Below are 25,959 nucleotides of genomic sequence, written 5' to 3' on the forward strand. Positions count from 1 at the left end.
GAAAAACAATTTCTTTGTGGAAGAAATCCAAGAAGAGGCAACTGCTAAGAATCTGACCAGTAACAAGGAAGAAAGGAATTGGCCATTACTTTTTCCTCTTCCCTCCTCCATACCTATAAAATGGAATGTTTTAGACTGGCAAATGGAGTGATGCATATTCTTGACAAAGGAAAGGTAAATGATGTACATTTATTTTTATTTTTTTAATTTTAATTGGAGGCTAATTACTTTACAATATTGTAGTGGTTTTTGCCATACACTGACATGAATCAGCCATGGGTGTATATGTGTCCCCCATCCTGAAGCCCCCTCCCACCTCCCTCCCCATCCCATCCCTCAGGGTCATCCCAGTGCACCAGCCCTGAGTGTCCCGTCTCATGCATTGAACCTAGACTGGCAATCTGTTTCACATATGGTAATATACACGTTTCAGTATACACTATTCTCTCAAATCATCCCTCCCTCACCTTCTCCTAGAGTCCAAAAGTCTGTTCTTTACATCTGTGTCTCTTTTGCTGTCTTGCATATAGGGTCATCATTACCATCTTTCTAAATTCCATATATATGCGTTAGTATGCTGTATTCGTGTTTTTCTTTTTGACTTCACTCTGTATAGTAGGCTCCAGTTTCATCCACCTCATTAGAACTGATCCAAATGTGTTCTCTTTAATAGCTGAGTAATATTCCATTGTGTATATGTACCACAGCTTTCTTATCCATTCGTCTGCCAGAGGACATATAGGTTGCTTTCATGTTCTAGCTATTGTAAACAGTGCTGCAATGGACATTGGGGTACATGTGTCTCTTTCAATTCTGGTTTCCTCATTGTGTATGCCCAGCAGTGGGATTGCTGGGTCATACGGCAGTTCTATTTCCAGTTTTTTAAGGAATCTCCACACTGTTCTACAGTGGCTATATTAGTTTGCATTCCCACTAACAGTGTAAGAGGGTCCCCTTTTCTCCACACCCTTTCCAGCATTTATTGCTTGTAGACTTTTTGATAGCAGTCATTCTGACAGGCATAAAATGTTACCTCCTTGTGGTTTTGATTTGCATTTCTCTGATAATGAGTGATGTTGAGCATCTTTTCATGTGTTTGTTAGCCATCTATATGTTTTCTTTGGAGAAATGTCTGTTTACTTCTTTGGCCCGTTTTTTTGATTGGGTCGATTATTTTTCTGGAATTGAGCTGCAGGAGTTGCTTGTATATTTTTGAGATTAGTTGTTTGTCAGTTGCTTCATTTGCTATTATTTTCTCCCATTCTGAAGGCTGTCTTTTCACCTTGCTTATACTTTCCTTTGTTGTGCAGAAGCTTTTAATTTTAATTAGGTCCCATTTGTTTATTTTTGCTTTTATTTCCAATATTCTGGGAGGTGGGTCATAGAGGATCCTGTTGTGATTTATGTCGGAGAGTGTTTTGCCTATGTTCTCCTCTAGGAGTTTTATAGTTTCTGGTCTTACGTTTAGATCTTTAATCCATTTTGAGTTTATTTTTGTGTATGGTGTTAGAAAGTGTTCTAGTTTCATTCTTTTACAAGTGGTTGACCAGTTTTCCCAGCACCATTTGTTAAAGAGATTGTCTTTTCTCTATTATATTCTTGCCTCCTTTGTCAAACATAAGGTGTCCATAGGTGTGTGGATTTATCTCTGGGCTTTCTATTTTGTTCCATTGATCTATATTTCTGTCTTTGTGCCAGTACCATACTGTCTTGATGACTGTAGCTTTGTCATAGAGCCTGAAGTCAGGCAGGTTGATTCCTCCAGTTCCATTCTTCTTTCTCAAGATTGCTTTGGCTATTCGAGGTTTTTTACAAATACAAATTGTGAAATTATTTGTTCTAGCTCTGTGAAAAGTACCGTTGGTAGCTTGATAGGGATTGCATTGAATTTGTAAATTGCTTTGGGTAGTATACTCATTTTCACTATATTGATTCTTCCGATCCATGAACATGGTATATTTCTCCATCCATTAGTGTCCTCTTTGATTTCTTTCACTAGCATTTTATAGTTTTCTATATATAGGTATTTAGTTTCTTTAGGTAGATATATTCCTAAGTATTTTATTCTTTTCATTGCAATGGTGAATGGAATTGTTTCCTTAATTTCTCTATTTTCTCATTATTAATGTGTAGGAATGCAAGGGATTTCTGTGTGTTGATTTTATATCCTGCAACTTTACTATATTCATTGATCAGCTCTAGCAACTTTCTGATGGAGTCTTTAGGGTTTTCTATGTAGAGGATCATGCCATCTGCAAACAGTGAGAGCTTTACTTCTTCTTTTCCAATTTGGATTCCTTTTATTTCTTTTTCTGCTCTGATTGCCATGGCCAAAACTTCCAAAACTATGTTGAATAGCAGTGGTGAGAGTGGGCACCCTTGTCTTGTTCCTGACTTTAGGGGAAATGCTTTCAGTTTTTCACCATTGAGGATAATGTTTGCTGTGGGTTTCTTGTATATAGCTTTTATTATGTTGAGGTATGTTCCTTCTATTCCTGCTTTCTGGAGAGTTTTTATCATAAATGGATGTTGAATTTTGTCAAAGGCTTTCTCTGCGTCTATTGAGATAATCATATGGCTTTTATTTTTCAATTTGTTAATGTGGTACATTACATTGATTGATTTGCGGATATTGAAGAATCCTTGCATCCCTGGGATAAAGCCCACTTGTTCATGATGTATGATCTTTTTAACATGTTGTTGGGTTCTGTTTGCTAGAATTTTTTTTAGGGTTTTTGCATCTATGTTCATCAGTGATACTGGCCTGTAGTTTTCTTTTTGTGTGGCATCTTTGTCTGATTTTGATATTAGGGTGATAGTGGCCTCATAGAATGAGTTTGGAAGTTTACCTTCCTCTGCAATTTTCTGGATGAGTTTGAGTAAGATAGTTAGCTCTTCTCTAAATTTTTTGGTAGAATTCAGCTGTGAAGCCGTCTGGTCCTGGGCTTTTGTTTGTTGGAAGATTTCTGATTATGGTTTTTATTTCTGTGCTTGTGATATATCTGTTAAGATTTTCTATTTCTTCCTGGTTCAGTTTTGGAAAGTTACACTTTTCTAAGAATTTGTCCATTTCTTCCAAGTTGTCCATTTTATTGGCATATAGTTGCTGATAGTAGTCTCTTATGATCCTTTGTATCTCTGTGTTGTCTGTTGTGATTTCTCCATTTTCATTTCTAATTTTGTTGATTTGATTCTTCTCCCTTTGTTTCTTGATGTGTCTGGCTAATGGTTTGTCTATTTTATTTATCTTCTCAAAGAACCAGCTTTTAGCTTTGTTGATTTTTGCTACAGTCTCCATTGTTTCTTTTGCATTTTTTTCTGCCCTAATTTTTGTGATTTCTTTCCTTCTACTAACCCTGGGGTTCTTCATTTCTTCCTTTTCTAGTTGCTTTAGGTGTAGAGTTAGGTTATTTATTTGATTTCTCTCCTGTTTCTTGAGGTAGGTTTGTATTGCTATGAACCTTCCCCTTAGCACTGCTTTTACTGAATCCTATAGGTTTTGGGTTGTTGTGTTTTCATTTTCATTCGTTTCTATGCATATTTTGATTTCTTCTGTGATTTGTTGGTTATTCAGAAGTGTGTTGTTTAGCCTCCATATGTTTGTATTTTTAATAGTTTTTTTCGTGTAGTTGACATCTAATCTTATCACATTGTGATCAGAAAAGATGCTTGAGATGATTTCATTTTTTAAAAATATACCAAGGCTAGATTTATGGCCCAGGATGTGATCTATCTTGGAGAAGATTCCGTGTGCACTTGAGAAAAAGGTGAAATTCATTGTTGTTTTAGGGTGAAATGTCCTATAGATATCAATTAGGTCTAATTGGTCCATTGTACCATTTAAAGTTTGTGTTTCCTTGCTAATTTTCTGTTTAGTTGATCTATCCACAGATGTGAGTGGGGTATTAAAGTCTCCCAGTATTATTGTGTTACTGTTAATTTCCCCTTTCATATTTGTTAGCATTTGCTTACATATTGCAGTGCTCCTATGTTGGGTGCATATATATTTATAGTTGTTATAGCTTTTTCTTAGATGGATCCTTTGATCATTATGTAGTGTCCTTCTTTGTCTTTTTTCACGGACTTTATTTCAAAGTCTATTTTATCTGATATGAGTATTGCTACGCCTGCTTTCTTTTGGTCTCCATTTGAGTGAAATATCTTTTTGCAGCCCTTCACTTTCAATCTGTATATGTCCCTAGGTTTGAGGTGGGTCTCTTGTAGACAGCATATATAGGGGTCTTGTTTTTGTATCCATTCAACCAATCTTTGTCTTTTGGTTGGGGCATTCAACTCATTTACATTTTAAGGTAATTATTGATAAGTATGATCCCATTGCCATTTACTTTATTGTTTTGGGTTTGATTTTATAAACCTTTTCTGTGTTTCCTGTCTAGAGAAGATCCTTCAGCATTTGTTGAAGAGCTGGTTTGGTGGTGCTGAATTCTCTCAGCTTTTGCTTGTTTGTAAAGCTTCTGATTTTTCCTTCATATTTGAATGAGATCCTTGCTGGGTACAGTAATCTGGGTTGTAGATTTTTCTTTTTCATCACTTTAAGTATGTCCTGCCATGCCTTTCTGGCTTGAAGAGTTATTATTGAAAGATAAGCTGTTATCCTTATGGAGATCCCCTTGTGGGTTATTTGTTGTTTTTCCCTTGCTGCTTTTAATATTTGTTCTTTGTGTTTGATCTTTGTTAATTTGATTAATATGTGTCTTGGGGTGTTTCGCCTTGGGTTTATCCTGTTTGAGACTCTCTGGGTTTCTTGGACCTTGGTAGCTATTTCTTCCCCATTTTAGGGATGTTTTCAACTATTATCTCCTCAAGTATTTTCTCATGGCCTTTCTTTTTGTCTTCTTTTTCTGGGACTCCTATGATTCGAATGTTGGGGTGTTTACCATTGTCCCAGAGGTCTCTGAGGTTGTCTCATTTCTTTTTTCCTCTCTGCTTCATTTATTTCCACCATTCTCTCTTCTACCTCACTTATCCTATCTTCTGCCTCAGTTATTCTACTGTTGGTTCCCTCCAGAGTGCTTTTGATCTCAGTTATTGCATTATTCATTATTGATTGACTCTTTTTTATTTTTTCTAGGTCCTTGTTAAACTTTTCTTGGATATTCTCAATCCTTGTCTCCAGACTATTTATCTGTAACTCCATTTTGTTTCCAATTTTTTGGATCATTTTTACTATCATTATTCTGAATTCTTTGTCAGGTAGACTCCCTATCTCCTTCTCTTTTGTTTGGTTTGGTGTGCTTTTATCATGTTCCTTTACCTGCTGAATATTTCTCTGCCTTTTCATCTTATTTAGGTTGCTGTGTTTGGGGTGGCCTTTCTATATGCTGGAAGTTTGTGGTTCCTCTTTATTGTGCACATTCCTCCTTGTGGGTGGGGTTGGCCAAGTGGCTTTCAAGGTTTCATGGTTAGGGATGCTTGTGTCAGTGTTCTGGTGGGTGGAGCTGGATCTCTTCTCTCTGGAGTGAAATGAAGTGTCCAGCAGTGAGTTTTGAGGTGTCTGTGGGTTTGGTGTGACTTTTGGCCACCTGTATTTTTGTGCTCAGGGTTATGTTCCTTTTTTGTTGGAGAACTAGCTTGGTATGTCTTGCTCTTAAACTTGGGTGGAGCTTGGTTTCTGTGTAGGTATGGAGGCTTTTGGATGAGCTCTTGTCAATTGTTGGTCCCTGGAGTCAGGAGTTTTCTGGTGTTCTCAAGTTTTGGATTTAGGCCTCCTGCCTCTGGCTTTCAGTCTTATTCTTGTAGTAGCCTTAAGACTTCTCCATCCATACAGCACTGATGATAAAACATCTAGGTTAATGGTGAAAAGATTCTCAGTGATGGAATCCCAGAGAGGTTCACAGAGTTACATGAAGAAGAAAAGAGGGAGGTGGGAGATAGAGGTGACCAGAATCAAAAGGGGAGAGAGCAGTCTAGCCAGTAGTCAATTCCCTACTTGCTCTCCACAGTCTGGAACACTCAGAGAGGTTCACAGAGTTCTTCAGAGTAGAAAAGAGGAAGGAAGGAGATAGCGGTGACCAGGAGGAGAGGAGGAAGAGTCAAAAGGAGAGAAACCAATCTAGCCTGGGATCAGTTACCTAAGTTTTCTCCACAGCTTAGAACACCCAAAGAGAGTCACAGAGTTAAGTAGAGAAGAGAAGGGGGAGGGAGGAGGTAGAGGTGATCTGGGGGAGGAAAAGGAGAGTCAAAAAGGGAGAGAGCAATCAACACAGTAATCACACTCCTAAGTAAAAATGGATACTGAAGATTGGATTCTTAAAGGTACAGAATTGATAACAAATACCAAAAAGGAAAGATTAAAAATCTAGAGTAGAGGTTAGACTCTCAAAAATACAATATTAACAAAACAAAACAATCACAAGTTATGTACAAAAATATGAAATTTGCTTTAAAAATAGGGTCTTTTTTCTCAAGGTAATCGTAGGTTTTAAAAATGAAAAAGGAGTAATAAAGAACTTAAAAATTAAAAAATTATAATAGTAAAATATATCTAGGAATTTCTCTGGAGCTGTTGAGGGCAGTGTATGGTCAGTTCAGTTTCAGCTAGTTCCTTGTTCCACCTTCTTCTACTTCTCAAGGTCTATAGGTCCCTTCCAATGTAGCCAGTGGAAGGCTACATAAAACCCAGGGTTTAATGTAGGGTTTTAGTCTGTTGCACCTGCCCCTTCCAAAACCGTTCCCTCTTGGTGTACTTTGGCTTCCTCTGTTTGCAAGTCTCTTCAGTGTCTCACTTCCGCCTGACACAAGGGGATGGAGGTGGTCATTTATTTAGGCTCACTTGTTCAGTTGTGCTGCAGGGAGGGAGGAACACTGCAAACAAATATCACTGGCATGTGTGGGGAGTGCTCACAGTATCTGGGGCACACTGGGTTTGCCCCCGCTCACGGCGTGTGTGCTTTCCTGGTCTACACTGCTCAGGCTCCAGGTTACTCTGCAGGGGAACTGTCTAAGCGAGCCCTAGGTTGCATGCACTTCCCAGGTCTAAGCTGCCCAGGTTCAGGTTTTCTCGGGTACTCCACAAAGGCACAGACTTGGTTGGGCCTTCGTTTTGTGCCCTTCCCAGGTCTGAGCAGCTCAGGCGACCAGGTGCTTGGTGAGCACACTCTCCCCAGGTCGGGTGGTGTGTCTTATCACCTCCCCGGTCCCAGTTGCTGGGTTTTCTGCGTGTGCAGCGGGAGCGCTGTCTCAGGTGTGCCGTGTGTCTCCTCTGGGGATTTGATCTCTGGCTGCAACCCTCCTGGTGGATGTCAACCGTCCAGGATCCCAGGAAGACTTAACTGGGAGCCTGCTTGCAGTTTGGTAGAGGATGCCATCTCTGGGACCGACTTTGCCCCTTGCCTTCTGGCTCTGGCTGTGACCCACCTGCCTCCCTGCCTCCGGCGGGGGATGGGCCGGTCTGCTGCCAGCTAGCTCTCCTCTGGTATTTGCTCAGTCCTTTGTTCTATGAGCAGGGCTGACAGTGCCTTAGGTTAGAGCTTTTCATGGGAAAGTTCTCTCTCTTTTTTTTTTCCTCTCTCTCTCTGGCTATCCCACAGTTTGGGTTGCTATCTCACATTAGCTCCCTCAGATTGCCCTCAAGGCATTCAGGCCCAGTCCTAAGCAGTGCAGCCTGTGCCTCCCTGTTCAGCCCCTGCTTGCTGGTGGCGGGAAGTGAGTGTCTGGGCTATTTCTCCTCTGGGAGTTACAGTTAGGCGCGTAATCTGTAGGTTTTATTTATTTTTTTTTTCCTCCCGGTTATGTTGCCCTCTGAGATTCCAAAACTACCCACAGACCCGCTGTTTTTCCTGGTGTTTGGAAACTTCCCCTCTTTTAAGTCTCCCTCCCCAGGATGGGTATCTGTCCCTAACTCTTTTGTCTCTTTTTTTATCTTTTATATTTTGTCCTACCTCCTTTTGAAGACAATAGGCTGCCTTTCTGGGTGCCTGGTGTCCTCCGCCAACATTCAGAAGTTGTTTTGTGATATTTGCTCAGTGTTCAAATGATCTTTTGATGAATTTGTGGGGGAGAAAGTGGTCTCCCTGACCTATTCCTCCGCCATCTTCTAACTCCATGATGTACATTTTAAAACATACTGGCTCTCTTATAAGTAATGAATTTACCAATTAAATTAGGCAACATTTTTGAAAAAAAAAATATTTTTTAAACATCTCACTGAATAATGTAGATAGCTCTCAAATAAAATAGGGGAAGTAGCTATACCAGGAATCCCAGTGCCCTGTAAATGTTTTTATTTAATTATTAAAGAAAGAAAAAAGACTTTAAGATCTTACTGACATTTCAAAACAATGATGTACTGAATAGCATAGACTCTTGAATGGTTTTCCCATGTACACAATTCTTTTTGTTGGTTTTTTATACCAGAGACAGTATCTTCCCCTGTGTGATCAGTGCTGTATTTTATCCTTTTTCATTAGGAAGCTCGAATATGGGCCTATAATTGCCACAAAATAGGGAAGAAAGAGGCCTCCCTTCCACACACACATAAATCTTCTGAAAATAATTGAAGGAGGACAAGAGGATAAATTCACTGGATAGAAAAAAAGAAAAGACTAGGTTGTCTGAGGAAGAGTTTGGTTACTGCATAGCCTCTCTTTAGTTGCCATCCATAAGGTATAATTCCTCTGAAGGTCAGCTTTTCCACGTCATTAAGCCACTTGATTCTAAGCTGTTGTCACTGTTCATAAGCTACACTGAGAGTAAACAGCAGCTGTAGGAATGGGGCTTCTTATGGTTTTACCTGCTTTAAGGATAAAATCCTAACTTCCAAAATATTATATCTGACTGAGTATATCCTTCTTGCAGTTACCCTTGGAGACAGAATTTGCTGGGAGAGTTTAGTTTGCTAGAACACGTGGGTGAAACACATTAACTTAGTACTTTGGGTATCCAGACAACCAACTGGAGCACAATGGGAAACTGATATTTTAGAACACTTACTTTGAAAAGCATGTTCCTCACTAACTAAAAATAGGCTTTTAAGTGACAAATTATACTTGAGTTATTCCCTATTATTTAATTAGTATGATACAGTGGTTAAGAGGGCAGGCTTCGACCTGACTGCCTGGGTTTGTATTCTAGCTCTGTCACTAACTAGCTATGTGACCTTGAGCTTTTGTGCCTCAGTTTCATTAGCTATAAAATAAGGATAATGATTTATATGTTCATTAAAATTGAGTTAATAGCATTTTTATTGTTACTACTGCTACTATTAGTAAGGATAGTAATATACTGTAGTCTTCAGTGCAGTGGATTTAAATTACTTTCTTGAAAAAAGCAAAGGTCCCTTTGTTAACTGCTTTGCCAATTTAAAATTTGACCTGTCAATTTGCTTTTTCTGTTCTTAGTTATCTTAGTCTCTTATGAAGTAAGTAACTCTTTGCTTAAATTATGGTGTTCTGTTTTGTCCCAGCTTTTCCCAAAGAACAGCAAATTTATTAATTGGCTAAACAAATCTATGCTGAATGCCTGTTATATGCAGGCATTGAACAAGGTACTGAGAATATAAAGATAAAACAGGCTCTCTCTCTTGGGGATTTGATTAGGGAGATAAACTAGAAAATGATTTTGTTTAAACAGAAAGGAGTTTATTTGTCCCAAATAAAATAAATAGAAAGGTAGGTAGTTCAGGTCTGCTGTGGATCTTTTTCTTTCTTTTATCTTTCTGTGTGGCATGAGGCTCTTATGTATATCTCCTTGGTGCAAAGTGGCTACCGCATGTGCAGGCGGGCTGGAGGAGAAATGATCAAAGGATCAAAAAGGTTTTCGCTTCCTTAGGATAATTTTCTGTTTTATTTTGGAAGGGACAGCTTTCTTAGGTACTTCCATGTATGTCTCACTGGCCAGAAGTATTCCTGTGGTCACTTTTACTGTCATGGGAAGCTGAAGATTTTTAGCTTTCAAGCCTCATTAGGAGGTTGTGGGAAAGGATTGTTAAATGAGCCAGCCTACAGTAACTGCCAAAATATAAATGTGAATAACAACAAGCTATAAAATGGTATCAGAGGACACGGTTGAAAAGGGGGCAGATGACAATGAGCTCTTGAAATCACCTGGAGAAGTCTGTATGGAGATCCAACTAGAAATCCTGCAACTGGCATTTCCTTGACATTGCTACCCACAGTCCTGGTTCTGGCCTTTAACTGGCCCAGCAGTTGACTAGACACACTGAGACTGATTCTCACCAAACTCGCACGAGATTAAGGTATAATTTACTCTGCTAATTTATTCATTTACCAGGAGGGACTATTCCAGAGTCAAAAACTCAAATTTCCCATAGGAATTAGGCAGGAAATGTTAAACATACGAATCAGCCAAGTGTGTAAAATAGTAAAACTGGTGGAAACTAGTTATAAAGAAGAGAGAAAACCTATCTGAAGGCTTTCAAATTAAAAGACAAAATTTAGGGACCTCCCTGGTGATCCAGTGGTTAAGACTGCCACATTTCCAGTGCAGAGGGCATGGGTTTAATCCCTGGCCAAGGAAGTAAGTTCCCATGTGCCACATGGCACGGCCAAAGGAGCAGAGAATGTGAGAGAAGGGATATCAACTGGGGATGAGAGGCTCCAGGGGGAACAAGGGCAAGAGTTGACCAGGGAAAGGAAAAGCCACACCCTCTGAACTCACTGAGGACAAGATACAGGAGAGGGCCTGTTTGAGAACTTGTCTAGGTAATGGGTTGCCCCTTGGCCAGACATCCTGGAATGTGAAGTCAAGTGGGCCTTAGAAAGCATCACTACGAACAAAGCTAGTGGAGGTGATGGAATTCCAGTTGAGCTATTTCAAATCCTGAAAGATGATGCTGTCAAAATGCTGCACTCAATATGCTAGCAAATTGGGAAAACTCAGCAGTGGCCACAGGACTGGAAAAGGTCAGTTTTCATTCCAATCCCAAAGAAAGGCAATGCCAAAGAATGCTCAAGTTCAGTTCAGTTCAGTCGCTCAGTCGTGTCCGACTCTGCGACCCCATGAATCGCAACACGCCAGGCCTCCCTGTCCATCACCAACTCCCAGAGTCCACTCAGACTCACGTCCATCAAGTCAGTGATGCCATCCAGCCATCTCATCCTCTGTCATCCCCTTCTCCTGCCACCAATCCCTCCCAGCATCAGAGTCTTTTCCAATGAGTCAACTCTTCGCATGAGGTGGCCAAAGTACTGGAGTTTCAGCTTTAGCATCATTCCCTCCAAAGAAGTCCCAGGGCTGATCTCCTTCAGAATGGATTGGTTGGATCTCCTTGCAGTCCAAGGGACTCTCAAGAGTCTTCTCCAACACCACAGTTCAAAAGCATCAATTCTTCGGTGCTCAGCCTTCACAGTCCAGCTCTCACATCCATACATGACCACAGGAAAAACCATAGCCTTGACTAGATGGACCTTAGTTTGCAAAGTAATGTCTCTGCTTTTGAATATGCTTTGTAGGTTGGTCATAACTTTTCTTCCAAGGAGTAAGCATCTTTTAATTTCATGGCTGCAGTCACCATCTGCAGTGATTTTGGAGCCCCCCAAAACAAAGTCTGACACTGTTTCCATTGTTTCTCCATCTGTTTCCCATGAAGTGATGGGACTGGATGCCATGATCTTCGTTTTCTGAATGTTGAGCTTTAAGCCAACATTTTCACTCTCCTCTTTCACTTTCATCAAGAGGCTTTTTAGTTCCTCTTCACTTTCTGCCATAAGGGTGGTGTCATCTGCATATCTGAGGTTATTGACGTTCAAGTTGGTTTTAGAAAAGGCAGAGGAACCAGAGATCAAATTGCCAACATCCGCTGGATCATCAAAAAAGCAAGAGAATTCCAGAAAAACATCTTTTTCTGCTTTATTGACTATGCCAAAGCCTTTGACCATGTGGATCACAGTAAACTGTGGAAAATTCTGAAAGAGATGGGAATACCAGACCACCTGACCTGCCTCTTGAGAAATCTGTATGCAGGTCAGGAAGCAACAGTTAGAACTGGACATGGAACAACAGACTGGTTCCAGATAGGAAAAGGAGTACGTCAAAGCTGTATATTGTCACTGTGCTTATTTAACTTCTATGCAGAGTACATCATGAGAAACGCTGGACTGGAAGAAACACAAGCTGGAATCAAGATTGCCGGGAGAAATATCAATAACCTCAGATATGCAGATGACACCACCATTATGGCAGAAAGTGAAGAGGAACTAAAAAGCCTCTTGATGAAAGTGAAAGAGGAGAGTGAAAAAGTTGGCTTAAAGCTCAACATTCAGAAAATGAAGATCATGGCATCCGGTCCCATCACTTCATGGGAAATAGATGGGGAAACAGTGGAAACAGTGTCAGACTTTATTTTTGGGGGCTCCAAAATCACTGCAGATGGTGATTGCCCTCATGAAATTAAAAGACTCTTACTCCTTGGAAGAAAAGTTATGGCCAACCTACAAAGCATATTCAAAAGCAGAGACATTACTTTGCCGACTAAGGTCCGTCTGGTCAAGGGTATCGTTTTTCCTGTGGTCATGTATGGATGTGAGAGTTGGACTGTGAAGAAGGCTGAGCACTGAAGAATTGATGCTTTTGAACTGTCGTGATGGAGACGACTCTTGAGAGTCCCTTGGACTGCAAGGAGATCCAACCAGTCCATTCTGAAGGAGATCAACCCTGGGATTTCTTTGGAAGGACTGGTGCTAAAGCTGAAACTCCAGTACTTTGGCCACCTCATGCGAAGAGTTGACTCATTGGAAAAGACTCTGAGGCTGGGAGGGATTGGGGGCAGGAGGAGAAAGGGACCACAGATGGCTGGATGGCATCACTGACTCGATGAACGTGAGTCTGAGTGGACTCCGGGAGTTGGTGATGGACAGGGAGGCCTGGCGTGCTGTGATTCATGGGGTCTCAAAGAGTCAGACACGACTGAGTGACTGAACTGAACTGAACTGTAGGTAATGGGCTGGGTTCAGTTTGCTAGAAGTCAGTGATTTGTATCAGCAAATCTGGTAATGAGCCTTTAGTTAGGAGACTAAAGGGAGAGGGGAGAGAAGGGAGGGAAGTGGCCCTGTCTCATGGCTTTAAAGGGGCTAACTTGATGGCTAAGCTTGAGGCTAGCAACTGCCTGTAGAATTTTATATATATAAAATAGAGGCCAAAGTCTTTCATTCTGCAGTATAGACAGTAGGCTTAAAATGCACATGACCCATTGTCACAAATATCTCTTTGGGGCTGAGTTTTTATGAATTCAAATATTCTCCTTCACATTACAATAACAATAATAATTGCTATTTATATTAGTTCTTTGTAGATTTATAGAGGACTTGGAGGTTAGATTCCTGAAGATCTCCTGAAAAAGGGATGGTAAAGCGTCTGCCTGCAATGCAGGAGACCCGGGTTCGATTCCTGGTTCGGGAAGATCCCCTGGAGAAGGAAATGACAATCCACTCCAGCACTCTTGCCTAGAAAACCCCATGGACGGAGGAACCTGATAGGCTATAGTCCGTGGGGTCGCAAAGAGTCGGACACGACTGAGCGACTTCACTCTCACTTTAGAGGTTAGATTAAATTTTATAGATTAGATGGCAAAATCTTATCTACAAAAGCTACCTTAATATCATAAGCCAATCATTCAATGAGTGAAGGTTGAAGTGAAGTTGCTCAGTGTGTCCGACTCCTTGCGATCCCATGGTCTACCCGGCTTCTCTGTCCATGGGATTTTCCAGGCAAGAGTACTGGAGTCGGTTGCCATTTCCTTCTCCACGGGATCTTCCTGACCCAGGAATCAAACCCAGGACTCCTGCATTGCAGGCAGGCGCTTACCGTCTGAGGCACCAGGGAAACCTGAGTGAAGGTTTGGGTAAGGATTATTTGACATGATAACATTAGAAACAGTACACTTCAAGGATTATATGGAACTCAAATCCTAAGTTGTGAGGGAAAAACTGGTTAACTGTTGGTGTTTCCTGTATTGTTTGATAGTCCTCTAACTCAGTTTTTTTTAATCTGCATTTGCAGATTTGGAGCTCAAAATTTACCACCTTGCACCATTTTTCAGGATCATAGTCTGGAAAAATTCTGGACCATTCCAGAAGCCAGCTAAGTACATGACCACAGATTTGTGATGGAAGCAAGTCCCTTGCTCTTTTCTATGTGGGCGTTAATTCAGCCCTATCCTAGGCTTTTCTTTCCAGCTTCTGTACCCCACTCAGTTCAGTTCAATTGCTCAGTCATGTCCAACTCTTTGTGACCCCATGAACTGCAGCATGCCAGGCCTCCCTGTCCATCAGCAACTCCTGGAGTCCACCCAAACCCATGTCCATTGTCGGTGATGGAATCTAACCATCTCATCCTCTGTCATCCCCTTCTTCTCCTGCCCTCAGTCTTTCCCAGCATCAGGGTCTTTTCCAATGAGTCAGCTCTTCGCATCAGGTGAACTGAAGTGAAGTGAAGTTGTTCAGTCGTGTCCGACTCTGCGACCCCATGGACTGTAGCCTACCAGGCTCCTCTGTTCCTGGGATTACCCAGGCAGGAATACTGGAGTGGGTTGCCATTTCCTTCTCCAGGAGATCTTCCCAACCCAGGAATCAAACCCCGGTCTCCCATATTGCAGGCAGACGCTTTACCATCTGAGCCATCAGGAAAGCTCTAAGTTTCAGCTTCAACATCAGTCCCTCCAATGAACACCCAGGACTGATCTCCTTTAGAATGGACTGGTTGGATCTCCTTGCAGTCCAAGGGACTCTCAAGAGTCTTATCCAACACCACATTTGAAAAGCATCAATTCTTCGGCGCTCAGCTTTATAGTCCAACTCTCACATCCATATATGACCACAGGAAAAACCATAGCCTTGACTAGACGGACCTTTGTTGGCAAAGTAATATCTCTGCTTTTTAATATGCTGTCTAGGTTGGTCATAAATGGCAACCCACTCCAGTACTCTTGCCTAGAAAATCCCATGGATGGAGGAGCTTGGTGCAGGCTACTGTCCATGGGGTCACAGAGTCAGGCATGACTGAGCGACTTCACTTTCTTTCTTCTTTCTTTCTAGGTTGGTCATACCTTTCCTTCCAAGGAACAAGCATCTTAATTGCATGGCTGCAGTCACCATCTGCAGAGATTTTGGAACCCCCAAAAATAAAGTCTGACACTGTTTCCACTGTTTCCCCATCTATTTCCCGTGAAGTGATGGGACTAGATGCCATGATCTTCATTTTCTGAATGTTGAGCTTTAAGCCAACTTTTTCACTCTCCTCTTTCACTTTCATCAAGAGGCTTTTTAGTTCCTCTTCACTTTCTGCCATAATGGTGGTGTCATATGCATATCTGAGGTTATTGCTATTTCTCCTGGCAATCTAGATTCCAGCTTGTGCTTCCTCCAGCCCAGCATTTCTCATGATGTACTCTGTATATAAGTTAAATAAGTGGTGTGACAATATACAGCCTTGATGTACTCCTTTTCCTATCTGGAACCATTCTCTTGTTCCATATCCAATTCTAACTGTTGCTTCCTGACCTGTATACAGGTTTCTCAAGATGCAGGTTAGTTGGTTTGGTATTCCCACCTCTTGAAGAATTTTCCAGTTTATTGTGATCCGCACAGCCAAAGGCTTTGGCATCAGGACTGTAGCAAAGACACATCAAAGAGTAAGCATCTTAACTGGCTTACAACAGGGCAAACAGGAAATATATTGGTTCTATATCTCTGCCCCAAGGCAATGTCACCTCACACTTCTAGAGTTTTAGGATATACATGAAAGATTGATTCATGACAAAATTGGAATTCCATTTCTACTCCAGAGGAGGAAGTGGCACAAGTCTTAAAATTTTTATTTTAAAATGTCCATCAGTAATGGCAGTGAATGGGGGGACCCTCGCAAACAAGCTTCTTGTTATTACAGGAAAAAAAATCTTATCCCCCGCCCACACCCTGCACCCTACTTTTATCATCCCAGGTCTGCGAACTCAGACTTAGAGGTGTGATAAGGGCACGGACTACAAAACAGAGAATTCTGGGGGAAGGAAGTGACGACATGGAGCAAAGCACGCTGGGCTCGGGCGGGTTCAGCCCTAGCGATTCCTTCCTCCCAGCGTGGTTTAAGAGAATCGGGCGGTGCTAGGAGTTTTAACTGGTATTTTTCTCATTTGTCAGGATTACACGTTAAGTATTCCCTGGTTTGAGTACAGTTCTTAGTATCATGCGGCTGTGGGTCTCGGCTGCTCTCGCTTCGTTTACGCATCTCTGAACAAGTTTTTAGATGAAATTGTCACAGATCTGGGGGCCTCTCCTTGGCGGTATCCAGCGAAAACTTAGAGGGACTGGGTGGATATTAGAGTTTCCTTTTTTCAGTTTTGGTTAATAGTGGTGTGGAGTGAGCTCTTTTGATGAAAGGAGAGCTGAGTTAAAGGGTTTGAGCATCTGCGGACTAGAGGTCGAAGCTAACGTCAAGACGGTCTGGAACTGAGATTGGGAGTTGAGATACAAGTGTGCCAGATAAATTACTCCAGACGCGTCCCCGCGGCAACTCGTGGTCCCGTGGCTTTCAGACTGAACAGTAAAATTTAACTTCTTCTGATATGGAAGATGATGCAAATCGCTAGTGTTCTCTACCTCTAGAATGGAGATTCCGGGTAAGACATTTCCTTGGGGGGAACATATATCTTAATCCTAACTGGTGGTTGTTTTAGATCTAGCCAGCTGGCAGCCATGAATGAATGGATGAAGAAAGGCCCGTTAGAATGGCAAGATTACACTTACAAAGCGGTCAGCATAACAGCCAGTGACAAGGAGTATAAAGGATGGGTTTTAACCACAGACCCAGTCTCTGCCAAGTGAGTACGAGTCCTGCTTCCCTGAAATCACCCCTTTGCACTGCCTATATGTTATATCCATACTAAAAAGAAAAATGAAGTCACTCAGTCATGTCTGACTCTTTGCGACCCCATGGACTGTAGCCTATCAGGCTCCTCAGTCCATGGACTTCTCTAGGCAAGAGTACTGGAGTAGGTTTCCATTTCCTTCTCCAGGGGATCTTCCCCACCCAGGGATGGAACCCAGGTCTCCCGCATTGCAGGCAGAGACGCTTTACCGTCTGAGCCACCGGGGAAGCCCTATCCATACAAAGCCGATAAATAAAGACTGCTTATTCTCATATAAGTGCTTAATTTCCTTTGAACCTAAATACTGTCAAACTGTAGATTTCTGTCAGACCAGCCAAGTTTGTAGAAATGGGACACTTCTTTTAATCACATTTTGTTGGAGAATTTCAAATATACACAATTGTGAAGAGAGTAATATAATAAACATTAATCTTATTCCGCCTTCCAAATATTTTAAAGCCTATTACTGACTAAATTTTGTTCATAAATCCTTAAATATACCTCTTAGCAGATTCAGTTCAGTCGCTCAGCTGTGTCTGACTCTTTGTGACCCCATGAATCGCAGCACGCCAGGCCTCCCTGTCCATCACCAACTCCCAGAGTTCACTCAGACTCACGTCCATCGAGTCAGTGATGCCATCCAGCCATCTCATCCTCTGCCGTCCCCTTCTCCTCCTGCCCCCAATCCCTCCCAGCATCAGAGTCTTTTCCAGTGAGTCAACTCTTCGCATGAGGTGGCCAAAGTACTGGAGTTTCAGCTTTAGCATCATTCCTTCCAAAGAAATCCCAGGGCTGAGCTCCTTAACAGATTAGGACTCTTTAATAAATGTAACCACATACCATTATAACCACCTAACAAAAGTAATAGTAACTTTAATATTAGCTAATTCCTAGTTTGAGTTCAGGTTTTCCTGATTGTTTCCAAAGCATCTCTTTAATGTTGGCCTGTCAGCTTGTTGATATGTCTCTTAAGAATCTTAATCTGTAACTCTGTACTTTCCCTTTGGTTTTCCATGTTCTTTTTTGTTGAAGAAATGGAGTCATTTGTCTTCAAATTGAACACACTCTGAATTTAGCTCATTGCATTATCATGGTGTAGTTTAACATGTTCTTTTATCGTTTGTATTTCTTATAAACTGTTATTCATATCTAGAGGTTTGATTAGGATCAGAATTATTTTTTGCAAGGCTACTTTAAAGGTAGTGATACACTCGCACTTTATTTTGGAATGATTTTAGATTTACAAAAAAATTGCAAGGAAAGTACAGAGAGTACCTGTGTATCTAAATTCCCCTAATATTAACAGTTTACACAACCATCAAACATTTGTCAGAACTAAAAATTTTCCCTAAGTAAACTACAATCATTTGGATTTTATCAGTTTTTCCACTGGTGGCCTTTTTATGGATTCCAAGCCAAGGATTTTCTATTCTAGAATTCAGTCCAAGGTCCCACATTACATTTAATCACCGTGTCTCCTTAGTCTCCTCTGATATGTGACAGTTTCTCAGTCCTTTTTAAATTTACTTGTTTTTCATGACCCTGACACTCTTGAAGAGTTTTGGTGAGGTGTTTAATAGAATATCTCTCAATTTGGGTTTGTATGGACTGGGATTAGAGGTTTGGGGGGACAGTACCACAGAAATGAAATTCTATCATGTCACATTGCATCATATCATATCATATATATATTGTATTTTAGTTAGGATTTTTGCATTTGTATTCATAAGTGAGATTAGTTTATAATTTTATTTTTTAATCCTGTCCTCTGCTTTTGGTATCAAGGTTATATTAACCTCATTAAATGAGTTATGGCATAATCTCCCTTTTATAGTCCTTAGGAGAATTGGATTGGTTGGATTGGAAATGTTTGATTCTTGACAGTTTTATAGAATTTTGTGGTAAAATTGTCTGGGCCTTTCCCCCTCTCAACCCCTGCCAGCCTCACCCCCCACCATGGGAAGATTTTAAACTGGTTATTTCAGGTTTCTTTTTTTAAAAGTTATAGGACTATTTACATTCTCTCTTTCTCTTTTTGAGTCAGTAGTAGAAATTCATATTTTCTAGGAAGTTTTCTAAGTGTCAAAATTACTGGTTTAAATGTGTTTTTAATGTTTTATACTATTAATTTTTGCTGCCTTATTCCTAATACTATTTATGTGTGCCTTCTTTCTCTCTTTATTAATCTTGCCTGAGTTTTGTAAAACTTACATACCCTTTTCAAAGAACCAGCTTTTGGCTTTGATGATCCTGTTACTGACTTGACTCTTCTGCTTTCTGTTTCATTAATTTTGTGCTGTGTTATTTTCTTTGGTCTGCTCTGAAGGGGAGTTATTCAGTTGTTTCCGAACTCTAAAAGTTAAATCTGTACTCTCTTCTTTCCTAATACATATTAAAACATTCATAACTTTTAAAGTAATGCTTTAACTACATCCCACAATGATGGCAACCCACTCCAGTATTCTTGCCTGGAAAATCCCATGAACGGAGGAGCCTGGTAGGCTGCAGTCCATGGGGTTGCGAAGAGTCGGACATGGACTTCACTTTCACTTTTCACTTTCATGGATTGGAGAAGGAAATGGCAACCCACTCTAGTGTTCTTGCCTGGAGAATCCAGGGACTGCAGAGCCTGGTGGGCTGCCATCTGTGGGGTCACACAGAGTCGGATACGACTGAAGCGACTTAGCAGCAGCAGCACAATGATTAGCTGGACAAAAGGTTTAGATGTTTAGGACCCTCAGAGAATTCATACTGAACAAGTGAAAACATTTGGTGGTGAGAATATTAATTTAAAACAGAGAGAACATTCCCTATTGTTCTAATGACCTGTTGGGGTTGATGCTCTCATTTCATTGCTTCTCTAGTTTTATGGGCCTTTACGTTTTTCTTTTGCAACTGTGGTCTGAACTTATTTTTCCTCCAAAGTATTGTCCTCGTGAACTTCCTTGAAGACGGCAGCATGTCTGTGACTGGAATTATGGGACATGCTGTACAGACTGTTGAAATTGTGAATGAAGGGGACCATAGCATGAGAGAGAAGCTGATGCATTTGTTCATGTCCGGAGACTGCAAAGCATACAGCCCTGAGGATCTGGAAAAGAGGAAGAACAGCCTGAAGAAATGGCTGGAGAAGAATCACATCCCCATCACCGAACAGAGAGATTCACAAAAGACTCTTTGTGTGGCTGGGGTCTTGACTATAGACCCACCATATGGTCCAGAAAATTGCAACAGTTCTAATGAGATTATTTTGTCCCGTGTTCAGGATCTTATTCAAGGACATCTTGAAGCTTCCCAATGAGAGGCTAAGAACTATGGATGCACTGATTGAAATAAGATTTCATATTTTTGAAAGTTCTTTGTTGTTTTAGGTAAAATCAAAGATGGGGATTATCGGTACTAATAAGTGAACTGGGCAAGGATGACATCTCAAACAAAACTAACTTGGGGACAGGATTACAAGAATCTCTTCTTTTGATCGGAATACACCTCCATTTCTATTAGGCAAGAAATGTATTTGGAAAACATGCAACATGTTAGATTCGATATAAAATGCTAAGGTAAAATCACAGTCTTGTTAACACTGCTTATTCTAACTAGATGTGTCTTTAAATTTTTATTGAGTTATAGTTTACATACCATATAATTCAGTAGCTTTCCTTGCACAGTTCAGTGACTTTTGATGTATTTAGTGTTGTGCAACTATCACCACAGGCATAGAGTTTTTTTGTTTTTTGTTTTTTTTGGTGGTTGCATGACATGTGGGATCTTAGTTCCCCAACCAGGGATTGAACTCTCACCCCCTGCATTGGAAGTGTGGAATCTTAACCACTGGACCACTAGGGAAGTCCCTAGATGTCTCTTTTTTTTAAATGTCTATTAAAAAAAATTTTTTTTAGTGTAATGATGAAATAGCTTTTGATTCAGAATATATGCTTTTTTGGTTGAAACTTAAAGTTTTGGTAAAACCTTAACATATAAGCCTTATAAATCTCAAAGCCTTAAAAGTGAACACTGGCTAATATATCTGAGGAAAAAGGTAAGTGTGACAAGTATTCTGGCTGCTGAGGGGCTATAAGGGACCAGTCTAGCTGCTGGTTTCCCTGGTAACCGATGAGGCAACCTGACATCAATTCTTGAATAAATGGTAGCCTCCTCCCTGCTGGGTAAGTGAGGGCTGCCACCAGGTTATGCCCACTATCCGCCACACATGGTGGAGGTGTTGCTCTAGGACCTTGCTTCGGACATGTAAGATCCCTGTGTCCAATAAGCTTTAAATGTCTTTGTTGCTGTCTCTGGGCTCTTTCTGGTCCCAAGGCTGGGCATCCACAAGGCTAGTAGCCCAACAATTCACAAAATAGCCAGGAGGCTAAGGGTACTCCTGTGACCATTGAGATGTAAGGACGGGGAATGAAAAGTTGTGGGGGGTTGGGAGGAATCTCAGGGTGGCCGTCCACTAGTGTGTGGAGCCCTGTGGCAGTTGACTAGCCATGAAAGATGGTTTCTGTCTTTTATTGCATTGATGATATCCTGTTAAACCTAGTCTCTTACCAGTTTATAGAGCAGCCCCATGCCTGTGGCTCATCTGACTAACTGCAGGGGGATGGCTGGTGAACACAAACATAACACAAGGGATCTGAACTACCTACAAAGGACAAGCATACCCCTAACCCACCACCTCTGAACAATACAGGCTTTAGGGATATTAACTTAGGACATGAATTGGAATTGGACATGGCCAGTTACCTGGAAGAGTCTGGTACAGGTCTGTGCAATGGCAAAATAATTGGAGTCCCCTTGAGCTTCTGTTCCCAGCTATGGAAAGGGACAGAGCAGTGATGCAGTGTGCTGGAACAGCAATTATATGTAGTCTATAAAGTATTATAACAGATGAGGGACATTATAAAAGGCCTACTCAAGTTGTCGAGCAATGCAAAAACCACTATTTGGCATCTATTATGCCCTGTGGACATAATAGTGGCCGAGAAATCCACTTCACTGGCCATAAAGTTCAGATATGAGCCAGTGGAGATGACACACGGGCATTTCTACCCACCCATGGCTGCCAGGTTAGTTGAAAGGATGAGTGGATTACTTCAATAACCAAGATAGGAAAATTTCTCTACCTGTGGGCCCAGGAGGCTAACTCCAGCCTAGGAACTATAACGCAACATCCCAGGAACAGTTAGTTGTCCCAGTGCTTATGCCATGTTAACCCAGAGGCAACTAGTCAACACCATCCGAGTTCAACTGTTTACCCCCAAAGGGACCGTTGTCAACTACCGGTCAGGACAATAACTCACTTTTGCCCTTGCCACAATTTCTGCCCTCGCCACAATTTCTGCCCTTGGGAACGTATTATAAAAGAAATGGCTCTGGAATTGACAGGTAAGTCCCCTGTGGGGAATAGGATTAGAAAGGGACAAATTTCACCTGTCTTATACCTGGCTCGCCTGAGAAGGCAGGCATTTACTGGAGGGAGGCACCATTTATTACATTAACCTTACAATCTATTCTACCACTTTGCCTGTATTTGGCACAGTCTGGGGACTGAGGGTAGCTGGGCGGGATGAGGGTAGATTTGGCTAATGGTCGTGATCTCCCCTGTATCGTGCCTGCTAAACATCTTGGCATTTCACCTGTCTGAGCAGAGGGAGCTGCTCACAGATTGGGAGATATCAGTGGCCTCTGCTGGGTCTACAGCAAGATGTCCTTCTCGGGACTTCCATGAAAAATGGACCCAGTAAGTGCCTGCTTCCAAATTTACCCACGTCTTATACTTTTGATCCTCTTCAGCTGCTGTTGTCTGTGTTGCACTTGTTTTATTGGGTGGAGGTGCACCTCTGCATACCTGACCCCAGGAATATCACATATAAGAGGGGCAGACTTAAGGGGGTAAGGGTTGTGGAGTGTATGGTCAGGCCACTCAAGACGGCTGCTCTTGCTGTCTGTACATCCTCTGCTTGATGAGCGAGTCCCTGCTGCACCGACACTGTGTTGGAACAAATGTGCTCGCCCTTGCCCCAGCCAGTGAGTGTTCTAATCCTTGAGCCAGAATGCCTCCACCTGCTAGTTTATTAAAGGGAAACATCTGCCCTCATGGTGGTTAACCTGAGGGGCTGTACGGGATGGGTCTCAGCTGCTGGTTTCCCTGGTAACTGAGCCAACGTGAGGTCAATTCTCCCTGTAAAATATAGTCTCCAACCACCTCTTAAAAGGTAGTCTTGCCCCCTCCCCCGCAGTGAAGACCACTGCCACCACTGTGTCCTGCTCGCCACCTTGTTTGTCTGCTACAGATGATGGATTGTTGCTCCAGGAGTTTTCTTCAGGTGTGTAAGCTCCCCCATCTATTAAACCATTGATAGCTGCGACGCTGTTTCCGGACTCCCTCTTATGGACTGACTCGGCAACTGCAAAGCTTGCATGCCTGTAGATGCAGCCCAACTGGGACTTTTCAGGGGAGTGTCTACAGTGACCCCAGGGTTCCCGCATCAGGTTAGAACCCGAGGATGAGTTAGCACACCTCAGGCTCTTAGCAGAATCCAGCCTGCTGCCTCTAATTATTAAAGCTTTACTGGAACACAGCCATACCCATTGCTTTGTGTATTGTCTGTGGCTGTTGTTGCAGTGGCAGAGTTGAATATTGACAGAAATGATATGGATTGTATCTACAGAAAAATGTGGCTGTTTACAGAAAAGCTTGCCCTAGGAGAATCCCAGGGACAAGGGAGCCTGGTGGGCTGCCATCTATGGGGTCACATGCAGTCGGATACGACTGAAGTGACTTAGCAGCAGCAGGAGAGCCTTGAACTAGCATGGTCTGCCAGGGGTCTGCCATCCATACGAAAGGAATCTTGTGCCTTTTGGAAGAAATAGGAAAATACTTGGATTTTAGGGGGTCTTTGAAAGCACTTTGACAACATAGCTAAGTTACTTTCCTGCATGGTTGTCTAATATTAACAGGATGTATCCAAGTGCTTTTTGTACTTTTGCAAACATCAGAATCAGCTGGAGGGCTTGCTAACACAGTTGGGAGTAGGGCCCGGCAGTCGATTCTGACCTAGTAGGGGTCCAGGAGCTTGCATTTGTAACAAACTCCCAGATAATGGTAGCTACCTGTCCCAGATCAGATTACCCTTGCAAAAGCAGTTTAGAAGCCTGAGGGAACAGAAAGGCCTTCCCTCACAACTATAGAGTTCCAGAATCCTGAAAGTGAAATTTATCACATAGCCTTTCCCCTTCAAACCCTCAGATGTCTTTGGACATCAGATAGGGGAAGGGGAATAAGAACAAATAGATGGAAAGGATTGTGACAAAATGAGGGAGGTCTTGAAGAAAGACACGTAGGAGATTATCCAGAGTGTTGGTCCGGAGTGAACCTTTGCCCACGGACGGGTGCACTGGTGTTGGTAGACTTACTTGCTATCAGTCTAATGAGCTGGGGACAGACTTTCTTGGCAGCTGAGTCCTCTGATTTGTTTGAAAATTTGCCTTGTGAGCCAAACCTGAGGATATATGATTTGGCACTGCCGTGGAAACCTTTCCCTGCTTAGGGAGTTGGGCCAGCCTGTTCCTCAGCTCAAATTCCCCGTGAGAGTTTAACCTGTCTGTTTCTCATCCCTCTCCTGGTTCCAGATTCCCAGGGGGAGATCCTCCCCAAAGCCGGCACCAGGGCAGTCTGTGAGCACAACTGGTGTCAAGAATATTTTGCAGAACAAAAGGTTTTCAGGACTTTGAGTATCTTTCGGTCTTGGAGCAAACCTTCCAACCTCTGCCCTGTGTCTTGCTATCCATCGTTCACTTGATTTCCTAAATCTCTCCTAAATGTTACAGCTGAAATACACCCTCCATGAATTGTTTTCAATAAAAGTAATGAAATTTAAAACATTCACAACTGTTTTGAGAACTAGAATTTTTATGATGCCTCTTGGAGTAGATTCTAGAATGCCAGAGTCAAAGCTAAGGATTACTATAAATTTGGGGAGAAATCAGAGCACTGAAGGATTATAATTATACATAATTAATTGCATTCACTGCCTAATACAATTGGTTTAAAAAAAAACCCACTTTGACGGAGTAACATACAAAAAACTACATATTTAGTGCATACAGCTTGATGATTTGAAGATAAGCATACACCTATGAAACCATCACCACAGTCTATGCTATAAACACATCTATCACCTCCAGCTTTTCCTGCCGCCTTATACCACTGGTTTTCATTTTTCAGACATTAAAGGATTTCTTTGTTAAAAATTATACTGTTATCAGACATGGTTTCTTTTGCATACAATGTATATATTTTTTGTTTCTGTAGTTTTCATGATTTAAAGACAACATGGTACTGTGTTGATGGGCTAAAACTTATTAAACATTTTTTTGACATTTGTTCTTATTGCTGTCAGTGTATGGTACAAAGAATGTCTTCATATGTCCTCACTGCTGTTACCAAAAGCTAGTGCTTAGAGGGAACTTCCTGGCGGTCCAGTGCTTCTCTGTTGGTCTGTGCTTCCAGTGCAGGGGGCACAGGTTCGATCCCTGGTTATGGAACTAGATCCCATGTGCCATAACCAAGACCGGGTGCACCCTCCAAAACTAGTGCTTAGAAACGAAAGTACAATACTCTTTAAATACTTTGTGCTACTTGACATCAATAAGAACAATAAGGTGTATACAAATTTCATTACACCCTTAGAGTATAGTATTTTATTTAATTTTTATGACTGAACATAAGATGGTGTTTTACAATTGCTTTGTGTTTATTCTCCATGTGTTTCCAGTATGGGTACTCTTTGAATCATATCTTAATTAAAAAAAAAAATCTTCATTTTCAAAAAGTTATTTCCCCCATATTCTCATCATAACTGTTTGTGTTTATTTGTACTCACATGGCTGTATATTAATATGTTAATAAGCAACTGTTAATTGTACATGCATCACTTCTAACTAATTCTGACATCATTTCAGAGTTACAGAAAATACATGAGAACAGGACAAAGAACTGTCCTGTATCCTTTATCCAGCAAATATTAGTATCTTACCACATTTGCATTTTCTGTGCATGTGTGTTCATGTTTCTTCCTGAACTGTTTGAGAATAAGCTGTGGATACAATGGAAA

General features: G+C 41.5%; 1 protein-coding gene across 2 annotated transcripts; it reads left to right on the forward strand.

Moving 5' to 3' along the window:
* Positions 115-25,959, forward strand: GEMIN6 (gem nuclear organelle associated protein 6). 2 transcript variants are annotated; one of them, XM_013967565.2, is made up of 3 exons: positions 115-174; positions 16,649-16,792; positions 19,766-25,959. In XM_013967565.2, the coding sequence occupies exons 2-3, from the start codon at positions 16,668-16,670 to the stop codon at positions 20,139-20,141; spliced, it is 501 nt and encodes a 166-aa protein (XP_013823019.1). In that variant the 5' UTR covers positions 115-174; positions 16,649-16,667; the 3' UTR covers positions 20,142-25,959. The 2 variants fall into 2 exon arrangements, with proteins under 2 accessions (XP_013823019.1, XP_005686574.1); XM_005686517.3 differs by lacking the exon at positions 115-174 and adding an exon at positions 15,863-16,092 and having other exon boundaries at positions 19,766-20,439.

This window comes from Capra hircus, chromosome 11, assembly GCF_001704415.2.
Source record: "Capra hircus breed San Clemente chromosome 11, ASM170441v1, whole genome shotgun sequence".
NCBI classification, from domain to species: domain Eukaryota; kingdom Metazoa; phylum Chordata; class Mammalia; order Artiodactyla; family Bovidae; genus Capra; species Capra hircus.

Excerpts from the sequence above, each read along its gene's own strand:
- GEMIN6 (XM_013967565.2), top strand. The coding sequence starts at position 16,668 with ATGAATGAATGGATGAAGAAAGGCCCGTTAGAATGGCAAGATTACACT. Across the intron at positions 16,793-19,765 it reads ACAGACCCAGTCTCTGCCAA|TATTGTCCTCGTGAACTTCC; the intron begins GTGAGTACGAGT and ends TTTCCTCCAAAG.